At 38.1% G+C, this 9,685-nt stretch overlaps 1 protein-coding gene across 2 annotated transcripts in view; it reads right to left on the bottom strand.

The window, feature by feature from the left end:
- Window positions 1-3,669: 3,669 nt before the first annotated feature.
- The window catches only part of HSD17B12 (hydroxysteroid (17-beta) dehydrogenase 12), a 169,058-nt gene continuing 163,042 nt past the window's right edge, over window positions 3,670-9,685 (bottom strand). For both annotated transcript variants that reach the window (XM_012001344.1, XM_012001345.1), the window contains 2 exons: window positions 5,422-5,571; window positions 3,670-5,144 (listed from right to left, as the gene is read on the bottom strand). In XM_012001344.1, the coding sequence (XP_011856734.1) occupies window positions 5,040-5,144; window positions 5,422-5,571 (255 nt within the window). In that variant the 3' untranslated portion in view covers window positions 3,670-5,039. The remainder of the gene's footprint in view (window positions 5,145-5,421; window positions 5,572-9,685) is intronic.

The following is a 9,685-nucleotide window of genomic DNA, read 5'->3' as shown; positions in this document are numbered from 1 at the left end:
GGAGACAGACAAACAAACAATAAAAAAAAGTGGCCATACCTGGACATAAAAAAAATTTCCAGCTAGGTGTAGTGACTCATGCCTGGAATCTTAGCTACTTGGGAGGCTGAGGCAGGATTCCAGGAGGCAGGTGTTCAAGATCAGACTGGGCAGCATACTGAGACCACCATCTTTAAAAATAAAAATTAAAAAGCCAGTGCCTATAGTCCTAGCTACTCAAGAGGTTGAAGAGGGAGGATCACTTGCAAGAGCCCAGGAGTTCAAGGCTGCAGTGAGCCATGGTCACGCCACCACACTCCAGCCTAGGCAACAGAGGGAGACCCTGACACTAAACAAACAAAACCTCTAGTAGGTCATACAATTTACATTTGTGTTTCCTACGGCTGCTGGAACAAATTACCACAAACTCAGTGGTTTAAAACAACGGAAATTTATTCTCACAGTTCCCTGGAGGCCAGAAGTCCAAAATGAGTATTACTGCACCAAAATCAAATTGTTGGTGGGATGCTTCATCCTCCAGAATTTCTAGGAGAAAATCTGTTCCTTGATCATTTCCCCCCCGCCTTTTTTTTTTTTTTTTTTTGGCTACTGATATTCCTTGGTTTGTGGCTGCATCACTCCAATCTCTGCCTTCATGATCACATTGCCTCCTCCTCTTCTATCTGCAATCTCCCTGCCTCTGATTAAAGACACTTGTGATTGCATTTAGGACCTACCTAGATAATTCAAGAAAATGTCCCCCTCTCAAGATCTCCAATTTAATTACATCTGCAAAGACCTCATTTCCATGTAAGGTAATATAGGGTTCATGGATTAGGACCTGATGTCTTGGGGGCCATTATTCAGCCTACTGCAACATATATTGATATACTTGTGCCTGGATGAGTTCTCAGTACACTAAATGTCTTAACTTCCTCTCAAACAATGTATGACATTATTTCCATTTTTCAGATGGCAAAGCTGAGGCAGAGAAAGGTTATAACAATTTGCCCAAACTTTATCATACTCACATGTTCTTTGACCACATGCAATTAGTTAGAACCAACGACAAAAGCTTTTTTTAAATTTTCTATTCGGAAATGATTCCAGATTTACAGTAAATCTGCAAAACAGTACAAAGTATTCATATACCTCCACTTAGATTTTGCAAAGGTTAACATCTTACCCCATTTACTCTACCATTTTCTCTCTATAATTTTTCCAAAACGTTTTGTGATTCAGTTGCATACACAATATTGTTAACCCTAAACACTCCAGTGTCTGTTTCCTAAAAATCAAGGACTTTTTCAAGTAACCATGACGTTATTATCAAAATCAGGAAGTCACACTGATATAATGCTATTAATAATTTACAGACCTTACTCAAATTTTACCTATTGTCTCAAAAATGTCCGAAAGAACAAAAGTTTAAAAAATGCTTTCTTGACCAGGATTCAATCCAGAAACACGTGCTGCAGGTACTTGTCACGTCCCTTTAGTCTCCTGAAATTTTCGACAAGTATAGGCTGGTAATTTTGTAGGATATTCCTCATTTTAGCTTTTTCTGACATTTCTCTCTACTATGTTCATGTTATGCATTTTTGGCAGGAATATCACATAATTAATGTTGTGTCTTCAGCACATTTTATCAGGATTCACAAAATATAAAATTGTCTTATTGACAGTAATATTAACAATACAAAATTTTTTTGAAAAAGAAATATATTTATAAAACTCTTAAGTCTGTGCATTTAAAATACTTTAAAATAATTAACAGGTCAAATAAATCATAATGTAAAGATATAAATGGAAAATCAATAAAAATGTGGATATACATGTTTGTATATATGCATACACTCAATCATGGGGTGAAGCAAAGGATAGAATTCAAATAAACTCAGATACTTACTAAAAATCAAAAAAACCTTGAACATGAATGAGTTAAATGTCCAATTTATGGAACAAGAAAAACAACAGAACCAACCATCAGAAAGCAGAACATAAAAGAAAGAACGAACAATGCTAACGTTGGTTCTTTAAAAAAAATAAAATAGACAAACTTCTGGTAAAATGGCCAAGGAAAAGAAAGTGAGAAGATACAAACAGTATCAGAAAAGGAAGTATGCGTATCCAGGAGAGGTTTAGAAATAAGAAAATTCCTTAAGCTACTTTATGCTAATAAATTGTAAAATGGGTAAATGCTTAGTTTTTCTTTTCAAATTTACTCAAGTAAAAAATAGAATTCCTGAATAGTCTAATTACAGTGGTTAAAGTCTTCCCACCAGTAAATACTAGGCCAGACAGCTTTATAAACTTTTAACAAACAGATCATTCCAATCTTTTACAAATTCTTATGGAGAACAGGAAAATAGGCAACACTTTCCAATTCATTTAATGGAGTTACAATCTTGACACCATAAACTGACCAAAAAAGTGTAAAAAAGGCAGGCTGCAGCCCAATTTCATATAGATGCAAGAATCCCAGGTAAAATACTTGAAACAAACTGATTTCAGTAGTGTATAAAGATAATGAAATATAACCAAGAATGGAGAAGTGATTCTTGTTTACTCTAGTCTTTCTGTGTTCAAATCTTTTTTTTTTTTTTTTTTGAGATGGTGTCTCACTCTGTCGCCTAGGCTGAAGTGCAGTGGCACAATCTTGGCTCACTGCAACCTCTGCTTCCCAGGTTCAAGGGATTCTCCTGCCTCAGCCTCCTGAGTAGCTGGGACTACAGGCGCGCACCACTGCGCCCAGCTAATTTTTGTATTTTTTTTAAAGGCAGGGTTTCACCACGTTGGCCAGGCTGGTCTCAAACTCCTGACCTCGTGATCGGCCAGCCTCAGCCTCCCAAAGTGCTGGGATTACAGGCGTGAGCCACCGCGCCTGGCCTGTCTGTGTTCAAATCTTACCTAGTATGCATTAGAACATAAAATCAAGTCAACATAAAATTAAGTCTAAAATTTTTACTTCACTATTTTGAAGATTTGGAGTATACTGTTTTCCTTTTAACATAATTTTTCTTTTCATGTGCCTAGAAAAATACATTTTTATGTCATCATCTTCACCCTTGAATGTCAAATACAAGTGGGTGCTTGCCGAGTTGAAGCAATCAAAGCCACAGCTCAGAAGTTTTGAAATTTTTAAGGGATTTTCCAGCCAGAATTATAACTCTTTTCTTTTTTTTAAGAGGGTCTTACTGTGTCAATCAGACTGGAGTGCAGTAGTCCAATCATAGTTCACTGTAGCTTCTAATCCCTGGGCTCAGGCAATCCTCCTGCCTCAGCCTTCCAGGTAGCTGGGACTACAGGTGCATGCCACCACACCTGGCTAATTTTTTATGTTTTAATTTTTTTTTGTAGAGACAAGAGCTTGCTATATTGCCCGGGCTGGGCTTGAACTCCTGGGCTCAAGCAATCCTCCTGCCTTCCTCCCAAAGCATTGAGTTTACAGGTAAGCCACTGTGCTTAGCCTACAAGTATTTTCTAACTGGGATAAAAGAAAAAGTATTTTATATACTTGCAAATGAATCCCTCCTCTATCTACCACCACTACCGACTACTACACCAAAACCAACTCACCAACCAACCAACCAACCAACCAACCAACATGTGAAAGCAGATACAATACCGCCCACGTCATTGTGGTGTCACCATTTCTACAATAAAATGAGAGGAAAAAAGGGCAAACAATGTGTTTTTCATAAAGCTATGTTTATTCAATTTAAATGACAATCTTTATTCTGAGATTACATTCTTCCTAATTTTAGGGGCTAAAATATATTTTCTTTTACATAATGATGCTGATAGCAGATGGTTATTTGTTTTTGTTTGTTTGTTTTTGTTTTATGTCCTTAGCTGGCAAAATTAAAAGCCAGAAACTAAGGCCCCATTTTTTCTTTTTTTTAATACAAATCTACAGGTGCTTAAAACTCAGAGCTTAGGAACCACAGCCTAGGTAAAGGCCAATCTGCTTGTTGCATATTTCACAGTATTGAATTCTTTCTTGGTGAGTTCCCCATACAAGTTATGAAGCAGGATAAAAGTTAGCCTTATATTAAGTCATTGTAAATACGGCCTTAATTTCAATCACCAAATAAATGTATTTTTGTTGTATACCATGGTTACAGCATGTTTTATTAAAACTAATTATATCAGCACCTACCTACAGAGTATCAATTTAAAAATTATAATGCCATTTTTATGAAGTCATTACTTTTAGAGGACTAGCCTGTGTCACATGTGTGATCAATATTGGTTAAATGCAGAAACAAAGAAGACTGGGTGTCCAAGCAAGCCACTTTTCTGGGTCAGGGTTTCAGTGGTACCATAGATGGGTGCCAGTCTCAATGTGCACTTTGGCCCATTTATCTTTATAAATCATACCATATAGCTTTGATATTTACATACATTTAAACTGAGAAGAAATATGCGTTATAAGAAAGCGTAGTTTGGTGGGTTTCATGTGTCAGAAATAACTCCATATTCACAATTACTTTCACGTCATTAGCTACCCTTGATAAAGAACAATTCTATATAAATGTACAAACTGGAAGATAATTTTATAAAACCTTAAAGAGATCTTTGTAAATTGCAGTGTGTCTGCTTATAAACAAATCAAATCAATCTCCATTTCTTCAAAGTGTCAAACACAAAAGAGTAGCTGGACATTGGTTTTTATAATCAGCTTCAAAGAAAATACGGGAATAATGGTCAATGGCACTTTGAAGCAGATAAAACTGCTGAGTTTTATGTTTGAGTCTATCATTCTGTGATTTGCTATAATAGTATTTCTTCCTATTAGCTGTTCTCAACAATATTAGTTCTTTATTCATTTGATATGAGCATTTATATTAAACTTCAAAATTACCTCTGGTAGTATCCAGAATATATGTCAGAAACCCCTAAAAGCAACTTCTGTTTTTCTCTTAGTTAAGATAACATTTAGTCACGTTAATAACTATTGAAATGACAACTTCAGATTTTCAAAATCAGTAGGGTGCCTTGCAGTGAACGTGCATATGCTGGAGCATCTGGCCAAGTTACAATGCAGTTATCAATGCTTAGTTCTTCTTGATTTTCTTCAGATAGTGAGCCCGTGTAGCCTTGTTCATATTCATGACTATTTTCAAATAAATCCAAGAAGGCAGGTTTGAGATTATCCATCCCTAGGGAAACAATGCAAGAGATACGTAATTATAGCCTACAATTTGGGCTAAATTGAAGCATATGATTTAACATTTTATTATAGTGTTGTTTTTATTTAGAGGTAGATTGTAAAGTTCTTGGGTATACAACCATTATGATTATAACAGGACATAGATGTCTTGTTACTATGGCTGGACAATGTATATATGCTAATCTATTACATACTATCCTGTAACTCAATGGGAAAGAAACCCCAAGCCAGAAAGTACTGATTTGCGACTCAAACAATCTACCTACCATAAGAACATGGATCAGGTATCCATTGGTTCGGGATTGCAGGCCGACTGTTTTAATTGCAGACTTCACAAACGTCTCCGGAGTGGGCTTATCCAAAGTTGGCTTTCGGATTTTAGCCAGTTTTGTAGCTACGAAGTATGGCAGGACACTCTAGAAAGGTAACACCCGCCCCAGAAAACATGCCATTGATTAGTCAGGCCACAAACTCAGAATGTACAGGGGTGCTTGACTGCTCTTAGTGGCAGAAACATCTGTATCTTTACAGAGAGAGAAGAAAAGAGAAGTGGCTATCTAAAGCCAACTTGATAGAACATATGATACCATAAAACAAATTGTAACAAACCAGTCTCTCAGTAAAACAGAGTTTGAGACCAGAGAAAGTATTAAAAATAAGCAGAAATCTACCTTTTTGAATCTTTAGAAAGGAAAGCATTAAATAATCTAGATAGCACAGATTCAGGATAGGATATTTTTTCCACTTAGTAAACTGAACATTGAGACAGAACCACCAAGGAGGAGATGTTTGATACTTTACTCTCCTAATGGGATAATACCAACTTTCTCTATAATTCCTGGCTAATTAAGTTTGTTCTATCAGCTTTGATCCTTCTGAAACAGACATCTTATTTTCTCAGCCTTGCGTTACTACTTTTCTTCCCTAGTTTCTCACCATTCTACTTCTGAGTTTTATGAAGAATTTTATTGATATAAAAGACAGAACCACCTCCCCTTTTCTTCTTTTTTAGAGGGAACACGGTCTAACAATATGGAAACCATTTGAGTAACTAAAAGACACCTGACTGGATGGGTGTGGGGTGACAAATCTGGACACGACCTTTAGAGGAACTTCAATAATGTTAGGTTCTTTATTGCTTATGCTTTCTGCATTTTGGATGTGATTCAACACAGAACATAAGGAAACCCTGTTATAACAAGTCCTGAGTCATGATACAAGAGATCCTTCCATAGTTTGAAATAACCTGGGCATGGTAGTTCAACAAAGGGTGAATGTATTGTTTATCTCACATATGTGAAGTATCATTGCAATGATACTTCTTTTTTCTTTTTTTCTTTCCTTCTTTTTTTTTTTTTTTTTGGCAGGGTTTTGCTTGTTGCTTAGGCTGGAGTGCATTGACACGATCATAGCTCACTGTAGCCCTGACCTCTTGGGCTCAAGTGATCCTCCGGTCTCAGCCTTCTGAGTAGCTGGGACCACAGGCGTGCACCTCCATGCCCAGCTAATTTTAAATTTGTTTGTAGAGACAAAGTTTCAACATGTTGCCCAGGCTGGTCTCTAACTTCTGGGCTCATGTGATCCTCCCACCTCCGCCTCCCCAAGTGTTGGGATGACAGGTGTGAGCTACCACACCTGGCCCAATGACACTTCTATTAAAGAAAAGGAATGGTTCTAACACATGGTGGTCAAAATCTTAAAAGTTCAATCAAATTGAGATCTGTTCCATTCTATGGATTTGCTTCATGCTGAGACCTAGAATGAGTGGTCTCATATCTCTGGGGTTTTGTGTATATGTGTGCTTTGCATTTTTCCCACTCCAAAGTGTAAGTCAAGGAGTGCAACCCACTCTCCTTGACAGGTTAGATGAAACCTCAGCCTCCCCATTAGAACCAAGAACCCCAGATGGAGTGCTGTCACTCTCCATCTTTCTGTTTCCCTGTCCCTGCAGGCATGAAGTCATACTAAATAAACTAATTTCACTGAAGTACTTCAATATTTGAGCCAACTTGGATTAGGTAACTTTTGATTTCTGAGAATTTGTTTATTGGGATTATCACTATACATTTATCCCTCACTTAGCAAAAAATATTTTTTTGTCAAATCTTTTAAGAACCATTTTGCCACAAGGATATAGTCTATGAGAGCACACGCTATGGTGAGATCTCAGACTCAGACTGAGTAGGAAATGCAGAGTTCAATGAGGCTCTCACAATGGGTCAGTAAAGAAAAGGTTATTCCCCAGAGCAAAGCTGAGTAGTAAGGAAAAAACGAGTATATGCAAATACTCTGGTCTCACATAATGAAGGAACATAAGCAAACCATTTCTCATTTCTATGTGGTAGGTTTAAAGGTCACAAAATAGTGAAGATTTAAAAAAAATCCCAAATATAGATCGCAAGCCTGCTAAAGGTATTGTAAGATTTTAAGCTTCTAGAGGTAGAGATGGTCTAATCATTACACTTCTCAATTGCATTATAATTCTTTGTTCCTTTCTTCCATCCTTTCTGCCATCTTCTTCCCTCCCTTCATAGGTACATGGTATAAATTGGACTACTTTGATCTTGTAGGAGAACTAAGTTGCACTGCCTGACGGAACCACTTGGTGGTGCCACAAGTTAACTCTTCATGCAGCTAAACCACAGAGATAGTCTAGAGAACCCCCAGATCAAGGGGTGGGGACAGGAGAAGCATACTCAGGAATTGCAAGTTGGGTTATGTTTTTCCAGCTAAGAAATGTAAATTCTTTTCTAGAAAGGATATTTATTTCCACAATGGTTTAAAATCAAGGCAGTTAACAGTTATGGCCTAGTGGAAGGTTCAAAGATGAAACAGCATTTGAGCTAAGTCTTAAATGAAGTGCAAGAATTTGCCTGATTGTAAACAAATAAGGGAACAGCAGGAGCCAAGAAACGGAGCCACAGAAGAGCATGATGTTTTTCAGGGAACTGCATAGCTCAGGATAGTTCAAATGCTGGAAATGTGTGAAGAGTGGCAGGAGGGAGGCAAAACGGTACAGAAAACTGAATCCATTCACCAGGCTGTGTATCCATTTCTAGAACACAAACTCCATGAAGACTTGGTCATATTCACCACTATATTTTTAATGCTTTAGAACAGTACTTGGTACATAGCAGGGACACAATTAATATCTATTGAATGAGTTGGCAAAAGACACTTCATTATGGACAGCACTGAAGAAGAGTACTGGGGTCTCTTTCCACTGCTATGATCCAGAAAATTAATTACACCAAGAAGTTGATAATATGAACATTCAAGCCAAAATTTTAGAAGTTCTGAAGCATATATAAGACCACCTATCTAAACAGGCGTACTTATTGCTACTTGCCAATGATTTAAAAGTAAATATTCCAAGTTATGTGAAAGTAAAGAAATATCTTAGCTATCAAAAAGCCGTCTAGGTACACCCTTAAACTGTTAAATAAAGCCCAAAAAGTGGCTGGGTGCGGCGTCTCATGCCTGTAATCCCAGCACTTTGGGAGACCGAGGTGGGCGGATCATGAGGTCAGGAGACCATCCTGGCTAACACGGTGAAACCCCATCTCTACTAAAAATACAAAAAATTAGCTGAGCGTGGTGGTGGGCGCCTGTAGTCTCAGCTACTCAGGAGGCTGAGGCAGGAGAATGGCATGAACTCAGGAGGCGGAGCTGGCAGTGAGCAGAGATCACGCCACTGCACTCTAGCTTGGGCGACAGAGCGAGATTCCGTCTCAAAAAAAAGAAAAAAAAAAAAAAAAGAAAGAAAAAACCCCAACAAGTGATAATTAATTGATTTATTCTGCTTACTCAGGAAAACATTATGGGAAACAGGTCAAGAAGATACTCATACTTTTATAGGAAACTGTGGGCAGAACACATTTTTCAAGTTGCTCAAGCTCAACAAGTTCCCATTACAAATATTGCCAGCTCAGAAACAACCTGACCTTGAGAGCTGCAGGTGTGGGCAAGTATCCTGGTCTTCAGATTTATAATTCCCAAATGGCAAATAATTAATTAGGCCATAAAGCATAGCTGTTGGTGCTTCCTTGCTTAGCCTATTTAAAAAAATAAAACTAAAAAAAATAAAATCACTGGAGACAACTTGGTATCTTTTTTTTTTTTTGAGATGGAGTCTCGCTCTGTCGCCCAGGCTGGAATGCAATGGCGCCATCTCGGTTCACTGCAACCTCCACCTCCCTGGTTCAAGCAATTCCCCTGCCTCAGTCTCCCAAGTAGCTGGGATTACAGGGGCCTGCCGCCACACCCAGCTAATTTTGTATCTTTAGTAGAAACAGGGTTTCTCCATGTTGGTCAGGCTGGTCTTGAACTCCTGACTTCAAGTGATCTGCCTGCCTCGGCCTCCCAAAGTGCTGGGATTACAGGCGTGAACCACCACACCCAGGTCCGACAACTTGGTATCTTTTTTCTCACCCCCTGGAGAAGCTTGCTTAGATAACTGGACTTCATAGTACAATTCAGGGGTGCTTGATTCAGAAGAGGAATGCTTATGGCCATGGAGTAGTGGAAAGA

This window comes from Mandrillus leucophaeus, unplaced genomic scaffold (genome assembly GCF_000951045.1).
Source record: "Mandrillus leucophaeus isolate KB7577 unplaced genomic scaffold, Mleu.le_1.0 Scaffold66, whole genome shotgun sequence".
NCBI classification, from domain to species: Eukaryota; Metazoa; Chordata; class Mammalia; order Primates; family Cercopithecidae; genus Mandrillus; species Mandrillus leucophaeus.
The sequence above is the reverse complement of the archived record's forward strand: the minus strand, read 5'-3'. Positions and strand labels throughout refer to the sequence as shown.